We start from the raw sequence: 25,217 nt of genomic DNA on the forward strand, positions 1-25,217 counted from the left end.
AGCAGCACTATCATGGACGTAGACAGCACAATCTCCAGTGGACGTTCCACCCCAGTGATGATGAATGGCCAAGGAGTTCCTGCCTCCTCTGCAAAGAGCATTGCTTACAACTGCTGCTGGGACCACTGCCATGCCTGCTTCAGCTCCAGCCCAGACCTGGCAGACCACATTCGCTCCATACACGTGGATGGGCAGCGAGGAGGGGTTGGTGTTACTTCTGTTTTCTCCCTCTTTCTTGTTTGCCAATATTTTGCTTCTTAAATGGCAGTAGCAAATTTTAGGGTTTAAAATAACAGTGTTGTAACTAGTGGCAACTAAGGTTGGGCCTTAAGTACTCTGGAATTTGGCATTCAGCTGTTGTCTTTTGCATAGTTCACAGAATATTTTGGAAGGGACCCATGAGGATCATCCAGTCCAACTCTTGGCCCTGCACAGGGCACCCCAGCAATCACACCCTGTGCCTGAGAGCATTGTTCAAATGCTCCTGAGCTGTGCCAGGTTTGGGGCCATGACCACTGCCCTGGGGAGCTGTTCAGTGCCCACACACCCTCTGGGGGAAGAACCTTGTCCTGATATCCATCCTAAACCTCCCCTGACACATCTTCAGGCCTTTCTCTTGATTTGGTATTTGTGTTTTTACCTGAATGCCTAACTTTAAGAATGCAGTAAGTTTTGTGTAATAAATGGTTCGCGACTCTCAGGTTTTTGATAGTGTGCTAACTTCTCAACATCCTGAAGCTGCTGGTAGAGCTTGAGGTGCTTATACTTGGAATTCATTGTCTTCAAACTCTTAGTGTACATGTTGCTGCATGTGAGCTCAGGTGAAGTCACATCTTAATTACTGTTACAAATGGAGTCTCACTAGAGGTAAAATCCCTCCAGAATGTGTAATAGGGAAGATGTAAGACTGACTCAAGAGTACAAAGTCCTACCAGAACAGCTCTGTGTGTAATCCTGATGGCAAGTTTACCTTCAATATAATTGCATCTAATTATTTTTTCTTTTAAATTGAGGTGCATATATAAACATGGAAATTTCGGTCTAATCCCTGGTCAAATGATTGGTCTAAATTTTAATGTTTCAAAGCATCTTCCAGTAGAGTAATTTCAACTCTGTACTTAACTGCCTGCCCCTCCCCAACCTCCCAAGTTCCCTTTGATGCCTGGAATACATCATGTAAACTCCCTTCACATCAAACACAGGCATCTGCCTGCTTTAGGTGCTTGTGATGCAGCTCTTCAGTTTCTTGGAGAGATAAGATCAGATCTGAAACTAGAATAGTCATTATCTTTTGATTTTTGGTCCTGTCACTTCAGCAGCAAAATGTTAGGCTGTTACACTTTATCTGGAGTGAATAAGAAACTTATATATATGCTAATTTGCATTACTGTAAAGAATTTATTATGTAAATGTGTCACTGAGGCAGCCATGACTCTGTTGTATTAAGCTAATGTTTTTTGGTATGATTGAACTTTCAGCTTCGTATTTGGTGGCTTTTTTCAGTCCAAACTCCAAGCAGAATCATCCACCCACTGAACTGGCTTTGTAGCCACCCAGGAGATGATTTCTGAGTTCTGTTCAGAGCTTTATAGAAGTGTTGGGATCCTGGGGTCTTTCTCCTCACTCCAGCATTGGGGAATCTTTATTTCAGCCATGACCCTTATATATTTCTTAAAAAGGAAGATTTTTCAGGGTTTGGTCTGAGATTTTTTTTGCATGAATTGTATTTCTGGTCACTGACATTGCATGTGACAGGATTTGTGGATATTTTTATTTAGAGAATGTTAGCCTGTATTGGTATGTCTGAAGGAGGAGGTTGTTGGAAGCGCCAAGTGTCTAATAACTGTTGCATTCAGTTCACACTTTTTAATCCTCCTGCTGGAGCTGGGTTAGTTTTTAACAAGTTCCAACTCGGCGCTGTGGAATGGGATAGATCCTGGCGGGTTTGTTCCAGGGATTTCTCTGCCACCTGCTGGTGAGGAATTTGTGGCAGAAATTGCGTTGCAGTTTTGATTTGGTTTCAGATATTACTGAACTCCAGTGATTCTAAATGGGAAGAAAAGTGATTAGTAGTTGGTTATTGAGAATAGAAAGGTATGTGATAACATCTTTGTGTGGTAAAATGTGTATTTTGGAGCTAATGGCTCCAGTTCAAGATAGGTACATCCCTGAAGAGCCTAGGAAACATTTTGACAAAATAGTTTTGCTTCCAAAAGATTTTAGTTCAGAAATATTTTGAATTCAGCCTTTTGACAGGGGTTCCAAGAGGCCTTGTCTGGATTAGGACAGGTTGTTGTAAAACCAAGTGACTATGTTTTGGAGGGATTGTAACCTCCCAGTGATCCACCTTTGAGTGCCCTGCTGGCTGCACTTGCTGTTGGGAACATAGGGACAGTTCCAAAGCTGTCACGGGGCCAGGAGTCTTAGAAATTCCAGTTCTGTGGCTTCAGGGGCTGTCAAAACTGGGGAGCATCGACCCCCAAAGGTTCAGGGGATTGGGCCTTAGGTGTAGTAGGTCTGGATCAGTCACACAGACAGAGCATTTTCCAGTTAGCTGTTAGACAGCAAGCATGGAACACTCCTCTGCCTGCTCTTTTGGTTTGAAAATACAATCTTTAGAACATTGAGGGGTTTGATTCTCCAAAAGAGCAGAAGAAGCTCAAATCTAATTAGTTTCCTGCAGCTCTGAAAACCTTCATTATGGACAATGCTGTTCCTGGAATGTATTTTGCTGTGGCACATTAGGGCTTTACCTCCCTTCACACATATACCTGTGGAGGAAATTGTAATGAAAGGCAAGTTCCTGGAGCTTTTTTATTCCCTCAGTTATAAACACAATGAGAGGAGAGATAAAAGCAGCAAGTTCTGTTCCCCTTAATGCACTGTTGTGCATATGAATCACAAAGCACCCACAGATTTTGAATCCTATGAGAAATTATAACTTTTCTTCATCAGGAAGTGAATAGAAGGCCCTAACTAAGGTGTTTAGTATTCCATAATCCAAAACTCTGGTACATAAACAACTGTATTGCAATTAAATGGTTTTACTTTTTACAGCAGATCCTGTGGCTCTCGACTGTGTTTATCTGCAGGAGCATCTGTGTCTTAATATTTTATTCCAGTAACCTGTTTCTATGGAATACTTGGGGGTGTAATTATTTTTTTCCTTGGTGAGATGTGAGAAAATGTGTTGCAAAATCAATGGTTATTGTTCAAAATTCTTTGAAGCATTGTAAAGTATTGTGAAATCTTGTGAGAACAGACTTCATTGCTAATCTAATGTTTTATTTACTGTTGCCTTTGACTTGTGTAAACTTACAATGTTTTTATTCTATTAGGTGTTTGTTTGCTTGTGGAAAGGTTGCAAAGTATATAATACACCTTCAACAAGTCAAAGTTGGTTGCAGAGGCATATGCTGACACACAGTGGGGACAAACCTTTCAAGGTAAAGTTCATTGTAAGGTATCTATGGCTTATTTGAAGAGAAAGTCTTATTTGTTTTACCTGATACAATATGTCAATTGAAAAGTGCCATCACAGGAGGATTTCTTAGAAAGCATCCAGTGAGCTGAGCCACCTTTGTGATAACAGTGCCCAGAGGTCCTGTTCTTTTATAAAGACAGGTGAAGATACTGTCATTGCTTTTTTATCTCTGTTCTTTTAATGTGTAAATGACAGGGGAGTGTGAAACTGAGAAGTGCTGAAGTTCAGGGGGTTTGTGCATTTTCCAGTTGAGCTGCTGGAACTGTGAGATGTTTTGTCTTATCCTTTACACTCCCACATTAGCCTTTGGCTCGTGGCTGCTGGTGCACATTCAGTGACTGAATCAGAGCAGAGTTTGTTAAATTCAGTTGAAACATTATCAGGTACTGTCTATGGTTAACTTCTTGGACAATAATGAGGAAGTCAGGAATGCAGGGCCCTTGAGCTGACTGTATTTCCTGCACAGGATTTTCTAACTCTCTCTTTCTTTCTCCCCCTAACCTGTACCTGCCATTCTAGGTATAGTAATGTTTATCATTCCCATATCCACCAATCCGTTATTAATGAGTTGCTTCATCCTCTTATGGATACACTTGGGGCAGTTCATAGCTGTCAGTCCTGGATCACTTGATGGTAAGTCCCACCCACACTACTTCAGACTGAAGTTCTCCTTCCATGTAGGATATGAAAATGAATTAGGTTTTTTATTTTTAAGTTTAGGTAACATTTTATGCCTCCTTCTCCCCCAACTGCACCAAGTTTAAGTCACTGTTTCACTTCCCTCTCCTCTCTTCCTTCTCATGTAATATCTTCTGCTTTTTAAAAAAAATTATTTTGAGGCAGCTTTATTACTAAAAACACTTTTCTGTTACAGTGATGTCTTCCAGAAGTTACTTCTTCTGTGTAGCTTTTCACAGTCGTTATGACAGAAACCAAAACTAAACTCAAAACGTAGAGAATAAAAACAGTGCATTGCATTGCACATGAAAAAGGGTTCTTTAATAAAGGTTAGACTTTTATTCCATACTGAACTATGTAGTTTAGTCTAAAAATTTCTGACTCAGAGAGTGAATAACAACACAAAAATTGGTTTTGAGGTTATTACCCTTTGTTCAAAGGAATAAGATTAGCGTGTTCCTGGAAGCATAGCACAAGGATCCTAGATCCCTGAAAGTTTGCAGATATGGTTGTTCCAGAAACTGATCTCAAGTGCTAATCCTTGAATAAAATTTAAAAAAAACAAAACCAAGCAACCACCAGTTACCAAAGGAAACTTGTACCCCAGGTTTTCTCTCTTCTGCAATTAAATATTTTATGTACTTCAATGCAAGCTTTAGTCTTGAATGAAAGTCTTCTAATAGGTTCATTTGTGTTGTTATTTGGTCTAAGTTAAAGCATCTCAGTTCTAGAAGCGTTGGGTTTCGTAGCTGTTCATAGCTCAGGAACACCAGTAGCACTTCTGTCATTGTTACTCAGCGAAGTCAGTATGAGTTGGGATACTAGTTTTTTTGGCTAGGCTGGTTACAGCTAGAGCCATAACATGTACAGTTCTGACAATAATCATCTTGTGTTAAATGTCTGTTGTTTCACCAGCATTTTTTCTTGTACTTTTTGGTCATACTGAGGGAGAGAACCCAACAGGCTAAGATTGCAGTAGTTAGTCTGCATGGCTCAATGTGTGTCCCTTCAGCATTTTTTCCTACTGCTGTCTTGAGTCACTCTGGATTTTATCTCTGTATTTCTCAGTCTGTTCCTGGGAGCTTTGAATGGAGGATAATTGTGGTCCGAGGAGAATTTTGTAACATCCTCTGTTTCCCCTATGAGTATAGGCTTCATGTGAGGCACACAAATATGTGTCTGTGAGCACCCTGTTCATTAACCTGCCCCTGTCCTCACTTCCTTCTTTTCCTTTACTAACTCTAGACATCTACTCTCTGATACAAAACACTTGAAGTGTTGGATATTAGTCTTACTCAGCCTTTATTAATTGTTTTGTGACAGTCAGTAAAAAACAGAGCAAATGTCTCCCATTGGTGCATTCTCACAAACTTTAATTCCTTGCCTTTTGAGGCTCAAAATGTAGCCAGTTTTTTTCAAGTCAGAGTTGATTTAAGGATTTCTTGTTCTTGATGATGACTACAGACAACATATCTCCCAAAACCTAAATTGCAAATCAAACATCAGTTGCCTCGTGAGAATATACCTGAGTCTAAAATAGGTCATTTTAGGAAGCTTGCAGAAAATAACTAGTCCTTCAGTGTTTTATTTAGAAACTGAGTAAGTATTGGGATTTTTGAGGAAAGCTGTAAAAGGCAGTGATGGAAATAGTCCAGCTGAATGCTGTTATGAGAAGAACTACTTGAAACAACAGCTAAGAGTGTTAGCTAGGAAAGTGACAACTAAAACCATGGCAAATGTGCTTTTGTAAAGGCAGAAGAACACCATAGTCATATAATGACCAGAGGAGAGTAAGAAATATTTGGCAGGTTGATATATTCTTATATTTTTAGTCAAGAGACAAAGTATTTTCTGAAATTGAAAAGCAGTTGGGGAGTATCTCGGAGACAACACTCTCCCTTGCATTCGAACCGATCTGCTGAAGGAGATGTCCCTGCCAGTCACCCCTTTGCTGGCAAGTGGACTCATTTTATTTAGCTGCACTTTTTGGGTTTAATGATCTGATTTTGGGATGCACACGGTGTTGTCCATTGACTAAAAGCTCCAGTCATCTGTTAACCAGCTGCTGTGCTTCCGTACTGAAAGGGCTTTGTGGTTTTACCTGCCCTTTTCTTGCATTCCTATAAACCTTGTGACTGTATAGTTCAATTGTCACAGAAATGAAGCCACTCCTAAATTACAAAATGTTACGTATTTTCATAAGTTTATCCTGTTTTTTCCTGTTTCTGTGGTTTAGTGTGTCCCCTCAGCATTAGTATTGCAGTACCTGTGTCACAGAAAGGTAAATTTCCTTACAGATCCCTATTTTGGAGACTTTTGTTGGGCTAGGTCATTAGGTGGGGCAATATCCTGGCAGTGTACATCCAGCTTGTATCCAAGTCATGTGCTGAACTAAGGGGCAAAGGGAAAAACGACCCTGGATCTTCGGGCACAATTTAGGCCCCCAGGCCCCCTTTAGTGGTCATACTGCTTTTCTGTTTATTCCCTCTGGATTTTTTCTAAGTTTTTGATACTGAAGGCCATGGGTTTCATGAGAAACAAGTTGATATTTTTTTTGGCCTGTTTTTTTGAGGCCATCACCCCTGAGTTTTGTGACTGATAAAATGTCCTTTCCAAGGGTATACCCATCAATCCCTCCACCGAAGGAAAAGTGTCCGTTAGGTGGGACAGTTACCATTGCAGCTAGTTCCTCGGGCTATAGTCAAATAGAATTTCTGCCAAGCAGTGTGCTTTTTAATCCTGCGCCATTTCCTAGATTATTTCTTTTGTCAAGAGCAGCAAACAAGGTCTCACAGAACATGTTTCTGGTTGGGAACTTCCAGCCTTCTTTGGCTCACTGTTAGGAATTTTTGCAGTTTTGCTGCTCATTATCTGAACTTCATTGCTCTTGTGCTCCTGGAAGTTCTCTTTGCTTAATGCAGTATGATTTTAGCCCTACTTTCTTTTTTGTGTCATCATTGTAGACAGTCATTTAATATAGGTATTCTCTCTGAAGGCATTTAGTATGTTCATCACTCTGAACGTGGTGGAATGTTGTGGAGTATCATCAACATGTAGTGCTGGTCCTGTGGAGGGTTCAGCAACTTGACTTTCAGGATTCAGACCACATAGACAGGTGGATCTAGAGGAATAATCTGCTCAGTTAGAAGACTTGTCTTTGGCAAGCTGAGAAGAAGTGAGTGAAGATGGTCAATGTTACTTGTCTTAAACTTGGCTAGTTTAAATAAGTATTTGAATAGTTAAGGAGTTGTGAGACCCTGCATTTTCCAGCATGGTTCATGGCACTCATGGGCGGAAGAATTAATCAAGTATTACTTGGCACTGAAAGTTTCTTGAAGACACCTCAAATGAACTCTTAAAGTAGCCCAGGTGACCACAAAGAAGATGTTAGGCACAATGAAAGGCCAAATGGTAGATGAGCCCAAAATTATGGGTTATTTGATGCCAAATAATTGCATATAGCATTATAGTTGGACTTGATGATCTTAAAGGTCATTTCCAACCTAAATGATTCTTTTAAGACTGATTCTCCTGCAAGGTCTGCTCATGTGGAGGAAATGAATGGCAGTGCACAGATTCATTGGAGGCTTTCATCCTTTGCTTAAAAGGGTAAGAAGGTAATAGTAAAAATGAAGTTTGGTTCTCCTATCACCTGTAACTTCCAGAACTCACTGAGGGGTGACTGCATTTGCTGCAGCTCTCAGTAAAGCTTAGTGAAATGTAGGAAACACAGCCAAGCAGCTTCAGTCCTCATAGGGAGTTCATGTCTGTTCCTCTCTTAGCAGTTCTACCATCCATTAGAGCATTGCAGATGCAGATATAAAATGTAAAGGCATTCTGCCTGAACACTCAGATGTTGAGACAGCAAAGTTTATGTCTAAACTAGCACTGTTAGATTGATTAGAAAAAAATTACACACTGACTATTCCAAATAGGAGATTTGGTTATTCTGCATTTAGAACAAAACCCTGTATTGGTAGCTATTTTGATATCCTGTTTGTTAAAGACACTGGTCATTACTGCCCATGAATAATGGTGGGTATGGGTACACTGGAGAAATTAAACTTCTTACGTGTTTGCTTATTTTCTCTTGAAGTAACATATCCACCAATCCGGACCCAACCTGTCATGTTTCAAATTGAATGCAAAACTTTGAGATTTAGGTTTTGGGGGAAAAAATTAAGAGCTTGCTTTCAAGTTGTGCATAATAGTTGAGTTTGATTTATTAGAAGCCCTCTAGATGTGTCTAATTATCTGGTGGGAAGCTGATTTGGTGTGACTTACCGTCCAGAGATCCTGAAGTGACAGCCTGAACTGCTCCTTTATCTTTGGAGAGAAGAGACTTTACCCATTAGTAACGGATTGCTGGATATATTATTTTAGAGAAAAAAAAGAAAACAGGTAAGATTTTTTCCTCCTCTTTATTTCCTGTCTGCTCCAAAGGCATTCTGTGTCATCTTTGCTCTATCAGCTGTTGATTACTTGATGACATGATCAGATAGTCTCAAAACACACAATATCTGAATGTAATCATTTTTGTGAGCATTGTATACTGTGGCTTCCTGGAAAAAGATGATCTCTAGGTGCAAGTTGAGGATTTAAAGATGTTGGTTTGGGGGTTTTGAAAGCAAAACTTGGGTAGAGCAAGAAAAGCAAGTGGTAGCTGCTGTAGATAATCCATCTAGAATACCTGGGAGTGTTTTCTTTCTACATGAAATAAGTCATGACATTGAGATATATAGTCATAAAACAGTTTGTCATAAAGAAATGTTTCCCTTCTGGCAGGATATACAGGTGTGTTTGAAAAAGCTTTAGGAATGTGCCTGACACCAAGGTTGTGCTTTTTTCTAGAAGGTATTGGCTTTTGGTACTGTGCTGTGTTAAACTTGGAATATGGTCATGCATGCACTGAACCAAGACCTGAGGTTATTTTTTACCTCATTGGTAAAGCTGAAATTTTAATTTCTCGGTGTGATTGAACTTCAGGGTGTGGAGGTTTTCTTTGAGCTGTTTTTTTCATCTGACAGTGTATAGTCAGAAAGAGCTCAAGTCTGGAGTCAGGAGCACATTAATGGAAGCTAATCCTAAATTTAGATTTTGTGCCTTAGTTTTATGGAGCTGCTTTTATGGGCAAGAAAGCTGTTTAGGGACATAAAACCTGGGGAATAAAAATTGGTTTGAGCTAATGAACACTTGCATTTTACAATTGATTGTGGGTTTGATCATCTTCAGTAAAAAGTGGGTCAAGTTCAAGGTCAGGTTGGATGGGGCTTAGCAACCTACTCTAGTAGGGGAGGTCCTTACCCACAGCAGGGGGGTTGGAATTGAATGACTTTCCAACCCAAACCACCCTGTGATTTTCTAAGTGTAAATTCTAATCCTCATTATTAATTCAAAGCAACGAAACTTGTGATGAGGTTACAGCAGTGTAAATGAGGATCCTGAGGGGTTGCAGTTTCCCAGGTGTGCTGGGATTTCTGACATTGTGAGTCACTACAGTAAGAGTAGACAATATTGCTGTTGTTTGAATACAGGAAATGATAGGACAAGGTAACAAGTACTGGTAGGTTTTTGGTAAAACCTTCACAATTCTTAAGATAGTGGGGGAGACAGGGAGGAGCAAATGCAGTGTGAAGGTTCCTGAAGCTTTTTTGTCAGCTGACATGTTTGAGTTCGCTCACTACTTAGAAAACTTTCCCTAACTCCTTATAGGGATTTTTCCCTTAAAAAAGCACAAAAGAGTTGAAAAGCATCCTTCCATTTTTTTATCTTTTAGTGTCTTTAAATCTCTGTACAGATTTTTAGTCCAATAGCAAGTATGAAGTTCCTGGGGCCAGCTCAGGTTGTTCTCTTCCTGGATACTGGATTTTAGGATGGTCATGGCTAACCATTTGCTAGGGTTGAGGCAGAAATAGACTTAGTTGTGCAGCCACAGCTGGAAAATGACACACTTGGGGTTTAGGGGCAAAACATGCAGAGTGGTGTTCTACAGCTGCCTGCTTGTGTCTCCAACATGCAGGCTTGGGGCAGGATGCTGTAAGCTTGCAAATTCATCCTTAGTCTTCAGAGATGACTTAGTACTGTGCAAGGAGTTGCAGCATTGCTTATTCCCAAACTCCTGTTGGAGCTGCCTGGTCAGTTTGCTGGGAGGGGCTAGAGGAGAGAAGTACAGGTAAAAGAGCTAAGAAAGAGGAGGAGGGAAGGGGAGGAACAGAACAGATGTGGAAGAAGGAGAACTTTCCAATGGTTTAGTGTGCTCATAGGCTTTTTGCTAGTGGCTCATCAACACATTTTCCCTACTGTTGTCTGGATAGAAGGAAAATCAATCATACAGGTACACAATTAATTGCAGCCAGTGATGGAATGCATATCTCAGAAGTCCCTTTTCTATTACCCTTATAAGCTCAGAGCATGAAAGAAAAGGTTTGTTCCTCCCTCCCCAGCAGTCTAGTTTAAATACTTACTTTGCAAATGAAGTAATTGTAACTATAAGCCCAATACTTATAAAAATAGCACTAGTTATTGTAGCCAGGACTAGCTTAGTTGCAGCTATCTTTCAGTTTCTGTCTTTCTGCTTATTGTTGGATCTTGTCTTATTTTTCTGTTGGAGAAAGTACATTTTCTTTAAATAAGAACTTCTTGAAATGCTTCTGAAGTTACAGTAACATCCCAAAACAAATGTATAAATAACTGTTACCATAGCTTTGAAGTTACTGAAGTGAAAGTTTGAGACAGAGCTGTAAGATAGCTGTTCTGTTCATTGACTTGGTATACAGCATTGACAAAGGTGTTTCAAATTGAAGGTGGGTAAGGATGTGTTGTTTTACTTCTGCCTTGTCAGAAGAGAGGAGGACATCACTGGTAGCAACCATCCAAGGCTGGAGAGGGGTTGAGAAACACAGAGTAACAGTGCAGTGTTTTGACAGACAAGGGAATGTTGGTCTGTGAAGGGCAAAGCTCTTCAGAAGCATTTCTATTCTATGGCAAGAGTTTGCCAGTGCATTGTTCCAGGTGGGTTTTATGCTAGATCGTGTTATAGACTATAATATCACCTAGAAAAAAATGGAGTATTCCATGGAATAATTCTCGAGAGTTAGAAAGGTCAAACAAGTTTATTTCAGGATATGTTTCTGGTGTTCTTTTTAAGAATTGTGTGGGCATGAAGAATTTGTCTTCCCTTGAGTCTGTTGAGCCAGGAAAGTCAAACAAGGATGTACCTCTCAAACTGCTGTACCCGAGTGCCCTATAGCACACTGATCCAGTTGTGTTCTTCTCTCATCAGTGTGTGGTTGGTGGCTGCAATGCCAGTTTTGCATCTCAGGGAGGACTTGCCCGTCATGTGCCCACACACTTCAGCCAGCAGAACTCTTCAAAAGTTGCCAGCCAGCCAAAGGCCAAAGAGGAATCTCCATCTAAGGCTGGAATGAACAAAAGGCGGAAATTGAAGAACAAGAGACGACGATCACTACGTGAGTATTGTGTGCAGGGAGAAGTTCTTCAAAGTTTGGTCTTAATTCCTCTTCAATGTGGTGGTTTCTCAGCTTATTGGATCTGGTAGGGCTGGCATTGCTTGTGATGGGAAGAAAACAATTTTCCAGGTTCTGTTTGTGTTCCTCTATGGGTAAATCTCTATCAGCTTCTTGTGAGCAACAGTTGGAGTTTGCAATTCAAAGAAGGTTTTCATTTCAGAGTCACTTTTTGTTTACTAACTATATTACTGTGGGAAAATGTTCTGTTCTGTGGTGATGAGATCTGAAGTTCAGAGATTGCAGATTCATATAAATTAGAGATAAATGCATGTTATATAAGCTCTTTTTCGAGCACAACATTTCATTATCTTAATGACAGTTTTATGAACATAACCAAGATCTAATTTGGGGCTGAATTGACTTGATGTGTTTTTTTAAATCTGTCTCTGCACAGTCAGTGTTCATTAATTTTATATGAACCAGTGTGCTGAGGTGTGATTTATCATTCAGAGGGAGAGCTCTTTGCTTTAGCAGGTAATAATCACATACCCAGTACTTTTTCTTGTCCATTTTGGTCCAGTTGTTTGATTCCTGAGTTGTCCTAGCTTTAGACAATTAGCAGTGTCAAATTTATGGAGTCTAATGTACAGGAATGGTTAGGAAAGACTAGGCAGTTGTGAAAAGATTGCTCTTTGGTTTATAATTGCTTTGGATGCAGCTCTCCAGGACCCAGGTAATTATTTGCTAGTTGTAAACTGTTGCTGTGACAATTGCATTTTAGAGATACATAAAACCACATTTAGGTCATTTCTGCTGCTATGTCAACAGCTAAAGAAAATACCTCATGAATTTTCACTTGTGGTATAAAGTCTGTCTTAGAGTATTGGAGAGAAGCACAAGATATCTTTTGATGAACCACTATACCTGTTAAATCTCATCCTATTCTCACCCTTATTTTTCTACATGTGTTCTGTGGCAGAACACTTAACTGTGTTGATCTTCCTCTTGCTGTGAAGAAATAACAGTTACCAATTATTCAAATGGTACTACATGATTGTGATTTATTCTTGTCTTAATACCTCACCAGTGCTTCAAGGAACTGAAATATATGATGCAGTGGTCATGTTTCTGCCCTGAATGCAGAGAAACCTGTCCTGGGAAGTTACAGTATCACCTAGAATTCTGAAAAGTTGATTTTCCTGAGCCACTGTTAAGTTTTCTTTTGCACTTTTTTTTTTGAGGGGAAATACTTGTGTATTGTTAAAATATATAGCAGCAAATTGTATTATTAAACACTTCTGCAAAGTGTAAGTGTCAAGAATTCCCCTAATTTTGATTTTTTTTTTTTGACTGTGTCACTCAAAATAGAAATATCTAAGACTAGTCCCTTCAAAATTCTCTTGCAGAGGTTCCTGAGTTGCATCTTAGCTTCCTTCTCTATATTGATCTTGTTAGGTGACTGATTTAATGCATCTTAATCAGTTTTTCCCCTCAGTATATGCAGGAGGAGTTTTTCAGGTTGACATTTTAGTAATAATTGATGAACATTATCAACTCAAAAATTTCAAATCAGAGCTTGATAATTAAAGCTTTGAATTACCTGCTAAAATGTTCTAGTTGTAGTAAGAATTTACCACAGAATTCTTGAATGAGTCTGTGGCAAAAAACGTAAGTAGTAAATGTAATGAGGATGTTGAAGCCCAGGCTGGAGTACCTGAGTGTTCTGCTACCTTTATCAAGTATTGCACAGGAAGAAAAGCAACTGCTTGAACAATTTCTTCTCCTCTTCCCTCTGGAGACAAATGCACTGCTGGCTGTAGACTTTGCCTTAAGGCAGAAATCATCTCTAACCGAGTTGGGAACTGACTAGTGTAATGTATTTCTCCAGAGGGTATGTGACCCAGAAATGTATCCAAAGTTGATGGCATTTTCTGAAAATTCTGGGTGTTGGCAGCTTCTCTTTCAGACTTTGTATGGATTATCATCAATGAGCTGAAGAGATTCTTCATCAAAGAGCTGACAGAATTTGGCTCGTCCTGTTTCTTAGTTTAGTTTTAGTTCCAGAATGAAGTGTGCAGGTTGGTGTATTTTGTCTTTACAAGAAGAATGGGGGAAGACAAAGACCCTTAGTAATGGGCATAAATATAAATTGAAAGAGGGGAAATTCAGATGAGATATTAGGAAGAAGTTTTCCCTGTGAGGGTGGTGAGACACTACCACAGGTTGCCCAGGGAGGCTGTAGCTGCCCTAACCCTGGCAGTGTTCAAAGCCAGGTTGGAAAAAGCCTTGAGCAACCTGACCTGGTGGGAGGTGTCCCTGCCCAGAGCAGTGATCTTTGAGGTCCATTCCAGCCCCTTAATGTACTATGATTCACAAGAACACAATAGCAGCTTTAAGCAATTTCAGTCAGGAAAAACTAAAGCTAAGAACATGGATTATATTTAGATATTTTTAAGTGTTCAAAAGGAGAGGTGTTTAACATCTGTACCAGGTTCTCTGCAAGTTGGGTTACAAGAAGTTCATGACAGAGGGGGGTAAAGCAAGATGCCATTTGCTAGTGTGCAATGTTTAAATCACTCACAGGTAATGGTTTGGCAAAAAATTGCAGTTTAGCACCACAAAGCAATTTGTCTCCAGAAAAAACATTGTCATCATGTTCTTTCTACCTCTTCATAGTTTGATTAGCCCATGACTTTTTCTACAAGGTTTAAGTGGCTTACTAGCTATTGCTTGGCAATCCATACTCCTGTTGAAGCATCCTCATGTTTAAGTTCTGAAGAGTTTACATACAGCAAATATATAAATTTGCTCTTTAGTATCTGAAGGTCAGTTCCCTTCTGAGAGACATTAATATATGAATAAAAAAGGTGACTTTACTGTGAAGAGAACATGATCTTAGACTCTAAAGAAAATCCACAGAAACATGGAATCATAGAATTTTAGAGGTTGGAATGGACCTTACAGATCATCTAGTCCCAAACTCCCCTGCTATGGGCAGGGACACCTCCCCACTAGATATTTTAGAATTCTACTAGAATTCTTAGTGGTACTTGATTTTTTTAACATCTTAAACTGTTCTTAATTTCTGTTTCCCTGTCTGTAACAATGTGTTCTTATAAGTTTATAAGAAACAGTCAATTTATAATTAGTGTAATTAGATGTAATGAGAGAGACACTTACTTGAGCTACTTGCAGGTTCCTAAAGGATTGTCATGATTCATTGACTGTTACTCCAACAAAATATAGTTCATTGGAGGAATATAAGAGAGTTGAGGAAGCTTAGTGTTCCTGGAATTTACAGTAAGCCTATGTTAGGTATGTAAGGCTTGGATTTTCCTTTAGTAGGCTACTGGTATGGTGATGTTAATTGATTTGACTTAAGTAATTGATGTGTACTTGGAGTTTGTATTGAGCAGGAAGGGAGATACTTCCATCTGTTCCCTCGGAATTATTTTCGGAGTAAAGATACATAGAAGTAACAGCACTAACACTTAGCAAGGAATAAATAAACCTATTCATATTCCTTTGAGAAACTGCAGTTCCTTCTGCATCTGTTTAATGTTATCCACTGGAAATCCTGAAGAGATTTGCTGTATGAACCAAAAAGCAAAACATTGGGGTTGGGTTCTTTTTTTTTTCCCCCTTGTTTTTCCTCTCTTTTCCTTTCTCCCTCCTATGTATTTATAAAATATTTATATACTTGCATCACTGACCACCTGCAGCACGAGCTGTGGGTCTGCATTGCTGCTTGCAGGGAGAAAACATCTGAGGGAGATGATTGCCTAATTGACAGCATCCAACTGGGATAGAGGAAGGGCAGAACATAATGTACAGATGAGTGCTTAACAACAATTAGTCCCAGGAGGGCAGCAAATGTTAGCTTTAAGTGGAATTTGTAGTTCATTTGGAAATAATGGATAGACTCTTGGTGCAGAACAATACAGAAGTTGTTTTAAATGAAGACAAGAGAACTTGGAATTACTGTTTGTGGAGATTTCAGGGTAACACAGAGTTGGTAAAGTAATATCAACTCATTAGTTTTAATTGCAGTGTGTTATTTAGAGAATTACTGCTTTCAAATAAGGCTTTAAAATCTGATGCTTTCAGACTTTATTTGCTAATGTAACTTTACTATTATATTATATGGTGTATTTTTAAATGTATGCCTAGTAGCAATTATTTTTCAGTTCAAGTCCTTCCAGTGTAGAAGTGATAGGTCTTCTTTTACACTCCAAATCAAAATTCAATGATCTTTTTACTGTTCAGGAAGCACTTAACTATAAAAGTTCTTTTTGAAAAGGAAAAGATCTTTCTTAGTGCCTCCTGGCTTTAGTCTAGTTGTAAAAACATGAGAGGGATGTTAACTGTGCTTCATTCATAAATTGAAATGTATGTGATGCAGTTATGCTTCTTGGCTGGAAAATGTTTACTAACAGTCAAAGAGCATGAAATGACAACTTGTACATAGAAAGAAGCATAGTAGTCTCCAGGTTTTCACCTGACTCTTCAGCATTATTGAAACTGAAACGATCCAAGTGTAGTTACATTTTTCCAGACAGCTTTTTCCATCCACTGGGAGTATGTTTTGACCAAACTTGAATTGTGCTTCTCTTGGAATAATTTCTTCCTCTCAATTAGATTAGTGTTTGCAACTCTCTGACGAAGTAGTGCTGCTGCCAGAATGAGAAATGATTTACTAATGGCATTTCAGACTTATTTACATGCTTGAATGTGTTTTAATGTGGTGAACACTAAGGATCTCTTCTCCTTTTCTTCTAGCAAGACCTCATGACTTCTTTGATGCACAAACACTGGATGCTATAAGACATCGAGCCATCTGCTTTAACCTGTCAGCACATATAGAAAGTTTAGGAAAAGGCCACAGTGTTGTATTTCATAGTACTGTAAGTATATAGATATTATGCATATGGGGCTGAAAAATCTATTCCTTCAGAAGGATTTCTGTTTAATCAGAAATAAGTAATAAAGAGTATTTGATATTGTTGATTTGTCCATTGGTATTAGTAAAAGAAGTTTTAAAAAGCAGTGTTGGTAGTTGTTCTAGCTCACACAGTGAATAACTTGCAACATTTCCTGTCTGGTACACTTGGGGGAATACCTAATGTGTTGGAGAAAGATTTGGTTCTGTCTTCTAAATAATGATGCAGTTCAGATGGCATTTCCATAGTTGTGACAGTGCTGATTTACAAGGAATATTTTGAGTGTAATTGGATATTTCAAGATGCTGGTCTGAAATTCGTGTTTATTTCCCCCCAATATAATCCTGAATAAATGTATTGTTGCCCCTATTTTTTTTTCTTTTAATAAAATTGCTACCCAAATGTCAGTGAATAGCAGGAGGCAAGTGCTGGGTGGGAAACTGCCCTTTAATCCTGTTTGCATGTCCTGTTTTGTGAATTACATGTGTTTGGATGGGATAGAGATGAGGATTGATTTAGAAAAGTTCCAAGCAGAGAAAAAGTCCTGTATTGGGGTATAGGGATCAGAAGTTCAAAAACCTGCATAGCCTCAGGTTTTCTTAACCCATCTGGGAGATGTGGGCAGGGAAAAGGTGGTGGAGACTCAGCTGAAGAAGAGTAAGAGATGGGACAAAATAAAGTGGGTTAGGTTTTAAATTCCCAGAGTGGTGGAAGATGAACTGCAGTCCAAGGAGGATGGACTGCAGTCCAAGGAAGGAATGCTGACTCACATCTTAAGCTATGGCTTCATCCTAACCCAGGGTTCAAACTCTTGAGTTATCAGTCTCTTTCTGTGAATAAAATATTATTTTGTGTAGATGAAACTTATTTCATCCTGTTCTCCCAGGCTGATGATGGTTAGAAATATTTGTGGCCTGGATTAGAAATGACTCCTGAACTTCATACACACTGAGCACCAGCTGCAAGTGGAGATTTGCAGGTGGTTTAGCTGTTACTGTATTTAAATCTTCTCCTAGTTTTTCTGACCGAGGTGGATTTTACAATGCAGATTCTCTTCTAATTTGCAGCTTGCTTCAATCTGAAAGGTTATCCAGACAGACTACTCAGTTGTGGAAACTCAGCTCTGGCTATTGGAATAATTCATAAGGAGATGGAATTAGAGGGAGGAATATGCTTTAAAACTGCTTCAAATTCACTTGAAGGAAGTGGTGAAAATCCTTTTAGCTTATCAGTGTATGTGTCACTCAATGGTAGGAGGTTGATTAGGTATGAAATTGCTTAGACCTCAGTTGTGGGAGAAGTTGTACAGGTGGGAGAAACTGCTCTGGGATTCCATCTTTGCTGCCCTGCTTTCATGTGCTGCTACATTTGTGTGGGTTTGTGCTGCACTATTGATTAGACTCAGCCTAAAATGAGATTTAAAAAGAAGAGGTGAACTTGGAGCAGCCTTGGGGCTGTGTGCTGTTAGACTGAGCTAGTGATACCTCAGGTGCAAACACGTTTTGCATCCCTTAAAAGCAGTGGGACCTTGAATTGGAATGGTGACTGGCTAAACAGCACAATAAGTTTGTGAGCTGCACCTTCAGCTGAGGAAAAACCATGTAATTATTAGGAGCATTTATTATATATTACATATAGGTGTAGAAAGCTTTAGAATGCAGCTATTGTTAAAACCTTCCTGAGGAAATGTTTTGGCCATCTAGTGTTTGCCTTTGACTTGATTATAAATTTTTACTGTTTTCTTGCTTTTTTATTGGAGTCAGATCCTATGTACTAAAGTTCTCTGACTTGTTAGATGGAAAAAGTAAAAAATTTCTATTACACTGATTAAAAAATGCAAGTTAGAGGTTGCCCTGTTGTGCTGCCTCCCATCTGCTAAAATATTTGAGTACTAAGCTGCTCTCTGATTTTAGCTGTTTTAGATATTTCAGTTCTGTGATCACATGTACTGAAACTAGTGATGTGTTTTGAAATGTGCAGACTTTGAAACACAGTGAGTGAAGCATGTAAGATGCAGAGCAGTCTCTAGGGTGAGATTGTCTCCTGTTTCCAGAAGAGGTCAGCAGAACTCCACTCGGATTTGAGGCACCTTGGATGCACGTTTCCTTTAAATTCCATTTTCTTTCTGGGACAGTGCATGAAATTTAGGAAATACAGGAAGAATGTTTAAAATTAAGCTATAGTGAGCTGAATTACATTTTTAAAACTTACGGGACATCAGTTGTTTGCAGAACAATTTGAAGTCTTAAGAACGTGTTTGTTGCAGACGTGGTACATTTCTTCACGTTAATTGTAACTTGTAGACTTGACCATAAATCTCTGAGTACCAATGTCAGAATAGCAAATAATTTTTTTAGTTGCTGTTTGCAAAGTTGCTAGAATTTTGCATTTGTTTGTATCATAGCTGTGCTCCTGCTTACTGGAGGTGGGAGTCTTAACTTCAGGCTTCTTCACTTGAAACCTTAATTCTCTGAGTGCAACTTACGTGCTTGGGCTACTGTGTTAGTAGCTCAAGTAGTACTAGTAGTCTGAGAAACCAGGAGGAAGGAGTTCTCACTTCTTGTCTGCAGCCTGATGGTGCAGTACATGTGTTCTGCTTCAACTGCCAGTTGCAGACATGTCTTGGCCATGGCATTTGATTTGTCATTCATAGAGTATTAGTTGTATTAGAATATTAGTTGCATTATACTCTCTACAGTGTTAAGGGTTCCATGACATATGAGTTAAACCATCAGTGTAAGCCTGTGAGTTCTTCCAAGTAGCCTTTGCTGTTGCCTCATCAGTGCTTGGGTTATATATTGGAAAGGAATGAGTACGAGTTAAATACTTTAATTATAATATATGTATATATATAAAACTATAGTGTATATATATTATATAGCATTAATAAAATGCTTTCAAAGAGTGGAACAGTTTCCCCTTTTTCAAAGTCCAGTTGGATATGAAGAACAAGTTTTTGAGAAAAAAAATAATCTGGAATTTGGTTTTAATTATGCTTTATGTAACTATTCTAGGTAATAGCTAAAAGAAAAGAAGATTCTGGAAAAATCAAACTCTTGCTTCATTGGACACCAGAGGACATGTGAGTATATTGCTAGGGATCTGCTATAGGATTTAAATGGGGAAGGATTTGCAATGGGAGAAATGAACTGCCTGTCATGAAATTAATTGTGCCTTTGAATAGTTAGATGAAAGTTAATATTTTAAAAATGCTTTTCAAAAAGTAATTTCAAAGTTGAAAAATGAATCAGCAGTGCTTTAATTGATATTTACTTTTGCTTTCAAGTGTCTGTGCTCTAATACCAGTTCAGGTCAGTTTGGATCTCTGTTTTTAATGTGTTTTGTCACTGTGGGTGTCTGATTATTGAATGGGGACTTCAGGTTGCTTCTGCTATCCATAGACACAAGGAAACTTATCACTGAGACAATTTTGTTTTACCACTGATTCATCATGATCCTTAAAGCACTTTTAGGAGCTGAAAAATGTGCAGTCATCAGTGTAACAGTAGAAGCACAAAAACCTTTGCTTAGGTACCACAGTTGGCCCTTCCAGGTATCCAAGTCATATTGCTGCTGCTTTGGGTTTTCCCACAGAAGCTTGGGATACTCTTCCAGCATGTTTGGCTGCTTTTTTGCTCTTGTTTTTCCCAGGTTTTGGCTTTGTTCCAAATGAGTGTAATGCAGGCTGAAGGCACTGCCCTCAGCTAGGCCTCGGACATAGGAAGTAGTAAGTGATTTTTGGGGAAGCTGTGAAATTCACTGATACTTCGAGGTGATGGAGTGAGATTGTGATAAAACCCCAAGGAGAAATTTACCTTTGATTTGGTGGTTTAAATTACTCAGTAGCTTTGTAGTATCCCAGATCAGCCATGTGCAGGACTGAGCAGTGTGAATCTATTGTAACTTCTGTTTGCAGAGGACTAGTGATGCTGATACAATTATCTGCAGCAGTGTTTGACATTTTAGTGCCATTTCAGTGTCTGTAGCTTGTGCTGCTCATTGCAGCATTTGTAGGCTGCAAGTTTCAATTCAGCTTGGGAGACAATACTAAAATATTCTAGAAAAAAGCAGGTTTTTGATTCCTTTTAGTACAACTGCAGGTACTATGTGGAACAGCATTCTGAAATTCTGCTTTTTAAAATATTACAGATCAGGAGAGTTAATTCCATTTTAAGATAAAAAGCATTAACACTGAGAACAGGAAAAATAAATAAAAATCAGAGTTTTTATTATACAGAGGCACATGAAGGTTTTGGTCATGCAGATGAATTCCATATTAGAATCTCTGCATTGGGGAAGACAAGTTCAGTAATGTTAAGACATCCTGATGGAGATTTGGTTGGTCAGATCCAAGGAGAGTGTGTTTTATATTGCTGTTTCTTGTCTTGGTTGGGTTAGGGACACGGTATAGCTCATGCACTGAATTTGGAATTACTGAGCTTTCAGTAGATTAAATGAATCTTGATTACTACAGCTAAGAACAGCAAATGCCAATGTGTAAGGGCACGAGTCATCGGTCTGTATTACACAGTGCAGTCACACCCCAGAGCAGTGCAATGCAGTCATGGGGATTCCTTTCCATTGTGCTGAGTTGTTCATCAGTCTTTCAGGGGGAGCTGGTAGTACTGATTTAACTTTCTCTGCTCTCAGTTGTCTTGAGAAAATGTTAAACTGCTCCAGGTTACCTGTACATACAGTGTATTTTCAGGAAAAGTGAATCCTACTCCTTAACACATTTCTTACAGAAGAGGAAATAACTTTTAATTTTATTTTTTTTTCAGAGCATTTTTTTTGCTTTGTGCCAGTACTTCTGAGCTTACTGAGCTGTTGTCTTTATATAGATTTCAAAGAGTCTTTGGAGGTGAAAAAATCACTTATTTGCTGTTTATGCTGAAGATGCAAAATCATATACAGTTTCTGTTGAAAATCCCTTCCAAATTTTGGTTGTTCAAGAACTGATTCTGGCTATTAAAAAAAGTCTTAGGATGTTTTTTCACCTTTCATGATCAGTGTTAAACCCTAGTGTATATATGGATTTCCTGCTGGGTGGTGATATGTCATCCCCTCATATCCCTCCCCTCTTCCTCTTTCTTCCACCTTCATCTGAAAAGTTTCCTTGGAGAAACTTCTTTTCCTGCTGGGATTGAAGTTCTTGATTTCAAAGGGCTAGACATCTTAATTACAAGTGTAAATTCTTTCCCCAGCCTGAAGTTAATGTTTGGCTTCTAGGACATGTAGAAAAATGAAAAATAAACCCTAAAATCCCAAAGCAACAAAACCCCAAAGCAAACAAAACTCCAGAAAACCCAAGTGACTTTGTGGGCTAGAAGAGTCTCAGGGTGGTTGTTGTGGTTTGGGTGGTTTTTTGTTGGTTTGTGGGTTTTTTTGCTTTTTTTAAGGAGTTGCCTTTTTTTTTTACTTTATTACTTTTTTTTTTTTCCCCCAGTAGTGGAAACAAAATGGATCACTTGTTGGTCCTGCACAGCTTTGGCAGGTTTTCAGGGAGACACTGCTGAGCTCTGCAAGCCCAGTGCCTCTCTTAATAATGTGTTACCTGAAAACCTCAGCAGGGCCTTAAAAGCCTAATGTGCTTTCAGTGAAAGAACCAATAATGCAACAACACCCTGAAGAGTTTGGTTTCAGATAACTCAAGTACAAAACAGGGTCATAGAATGTTGGGGGTTGAGATGGACCTTAGCACAGATCAGTTGTTTCTGTTATCTCTAGTCCTTTCCCCAAGTTTCACTGCAAATGGCATGGAAACGATTCCCTTTAGTGTGTACTGAGCAAGTTTGGCTCCATCTTCCAGTGAGAACTGTTCCATAGCCAAAAGATTTGGTGATGGATTTCCTCAGAAGATAATCAGATGATGAACTTCAGCAAAGTTGGAGCATTTTGATGTTGAAACCTTTGAGCTTGGAGCAATTCATGTAACACAAAGCTCAGTGCCTGCAGTATATTCTGTCCTTGACTTACCTTTATAACAGCATCAAATAATTTTATGGCCAGTAAAATACTTACAAAGATCTGGTTGGGTTTTCCTGTTGCCCATTTTCGCATGAATGGAGGATGAAGTGCCATTGTCACTGTGTTTGGTTTAGAATTCTGGAATAATCTAAATTCTGTTTAGTGTCTTTTTTTCCACTGAGACCTTGGAAAGCTTTGAAGTATAACGTGTGAAGTATAATGCTGTCTTTCCTCACTCCAGTGATGATGCTTTTTAACCAGGGAAATGTGAAGAATACTTAAACAAATTTCCTATATACTAGTTTACCACATAATTTTATGGTAAGAGAACCAGTTGATCTTTTTTGAATATTTTTATTTTATTTATTTATTCATAGTCTGCCTGATGTGTGGGTAAATGAGAGTGAGCGACATCAGTTAAAAACTAAAGTAGTTCATTTATCAAAGCTCCCAAAAGATACTGCCTTGCTTCTGGACCCAAACATATACAGGTAACACCTTCCTTTTGCAACTTTCTTTGCTTGAATGTCATCTTAAGCCTCACTTAACTTTTTGACGTTGGAAAATCAGGATTGCTAATGTATTACACACCAGGTCAGGGAGCCTTGAGACTGCAAACGTCCAGGAGTTAAGTTCTGAGGTCTTAAGTTATTTCAGAATTACTTCTTGAACTGAACTCTTAGTTGCTGAGAACGGGGAATGTGTGTATTTACCAAGTGTATTTTACTTTTTTGTGCTTGGTGTACAGAAATTCTAGTAAAGGAGGTACATACAGTGGAATCCTGAAAGATCCCTTCTGTTAAGATCACATACTGGTTTGTATACCAATTTTTTTAAAGTCCAAATTTATCTTTCCATATTTTATATTCAGTTGGAATACATGCAGTATTACCTTGAAATCTGTACTTGGATTCAAGTACTGTTATTTTTTAGTACAAGATTCTTTATAGGGGGACAGAAGGGGACAGTACATGTTACTTGTCTTTAAGCTGCTTTCCCAGTTGTGTTTTTAGGCCTTCAGATTGGCTTCTAATCCATCTGGTTTCTAATAATTTCCTGATTTTCCCCCTGCTCTTTATTTGTGCACTCACATAATTGTCAGCACCCACAGTTGTGTGTGTGCACAGCTTTAAAGGTAATCTGAAATGCTTCATTCATTCTTAAACTTGAACCTCCAAAGATACATGTTTATGGGCTTACATTAAAAATCCATGAAAATGGGTCATGGAAAAAGAAAAGTTTGACCTGTCGTAACAGAAGTTTAGTGTTTTGATGTTTCTTCCAGTTATTTAAGATCCTTAACACCCAGACCAAGTGTCCAAAGGAGTAAATAGAACACTAATCTGAGGTCTTGTAATGCAATAAGCCTTTCAGGTCACCTTTAATATTCAGTGTATTTCACTAATCAAATTAATGAAAACTTGGTTTTCAATATGAAAATAAATCATACTCTCTCTGCTACCTCTGTAAATGTAAGTATGTAAAATACTTACCTTAGCATATGAATGATTGATGTGAACAATAGAGCATAAAATGTTGTGAGGGACATTGTGCTTTTTAAACTGTTTGACACAGTGACTGTTTTACAATCTAATTGAGATGTTAATCATTTTATATTGATTACCTTTGCAGAACTTGATAGTTTGCTTGGAAAAGAAAAAAATAACCTTTTAAAAGAAAAGTGTGATGATCTCTGGGATTAAGTCCTTGGAGAAAAAAAATCTCTCTCAAATAATATTAAGGTCCCTGCACATAGTGTTGTACTTGATTTTTAACAGTGTCAGTGTGGGATTGAAATGAGCTTTTGGGACCAGCTGAGGGAGGTGAAAAATATAAAATTGGAAGACCAAAACTTTGCAAGGAAAAAAAAGGTGGTTAAAGGAGTTCAGCAACAGCTCTTAATGCCATGCTAAAATGGTGACTTCAGTAGAGAGTTGGAAAGAATTGCCTCAAATGTGTGGTGAGATGGGATCATCTGAAATGGTTTTAATCAAATTAAATGGAATTTTATATAGTCATGATTTCATAGTATATATTCTGACTGGAATTGATATCTCAGGGTCTTAATTTAAACCTGTACCATCTTCTCTTACAGAACAATGCCCCAGAAGAGGTTGAAGAGGTAAAACCCATCCAGTGGGGACACTGCAGTCTTAGTCACTGACAATGGATTTAGAAATCAAGTTGCACATTAGTCAAATCCCATCCTTTTTTTTTCGTTTGTTTGTTTGTTTTTGTTAGATAAATATTTATGCTTAGTGTAAACATTCTGTGAATGAAGTTGACGCTTCCGTGGAATATATTAATATATTACTGTATATCCACATTTTCATGGAATGGTACAGTGGGAGACTGAGCAAACACTCTTCTGGCAACTTAGTGGAACAGCTAAAAGGCTTTGCATGCTTGCTGCTTTGAGCTGCTTTTTTTCATTAATGAGCACAGTAGTCTGTATTTGATGAAAAGAGAAAGTAACCATCACCATTCACTCCCAGTTCCCAGGAGAACTCGTACCCAGCTCTGAGGCTCCTTGCCCATGTTAGCAGACTATACCACATGCCAGACAGCACCACAGCTACCAAGGGATTATCGTGCTGCCCTTTGAGTGTGGTGGATAGTAATCATTTGTCATTTGTAACCTTGTGTCCTTTTGCAGATGCCTAAAAGGTGTTGGATTAT

At 38.7% G+C, this 25,217-nt stretch overlaps 1 protein-coding gene across 1 annotated transcript; it reads left to right on the forward strand.

Annotated features, from left to right (window-relative positions):
- On the forward strand, window positions 1-25,217 carry AEBP2 (AE binding protein 2). The gene is made up of 7 exons (XM_009081010.1): window positions 1-204; window positions 3,339-3,446; window positions 11,445-11,631; window positions 16,411-16,535; window positions 19,586-19,653; window positions 22,916-23,029; window positions 24,634-25,217. The coding sequence occupies exons 1-7, from the start codon at window positions 13-15 to the stop codon at window positions 24,662-24,664; spliced, it is 825 nt and encodes a 274-aa protein (XP_009079258.1). The 5' UTR covers window positions 1-12; the 3' UTR covers window positions 24,665-25,217.

The sequence above is a fragment of the Acanthisitta chloris genome, unplaced genomic scaffold (assembly GCF_000695815.1).
Source record: "Acanthisitta chloris isolate BGI_N310 unplaced genomic scaffold, ASM69581v1 scaffold1628, whole genome shotgun sequence".
Classification (NCBI taxonomy): domain Eukaryota; kingdom Metazoa; phylum Chordata; class Aves; order Passeriformes; family Acanthisittidae; genus Acanthisitta; species Acanthisitta chloris.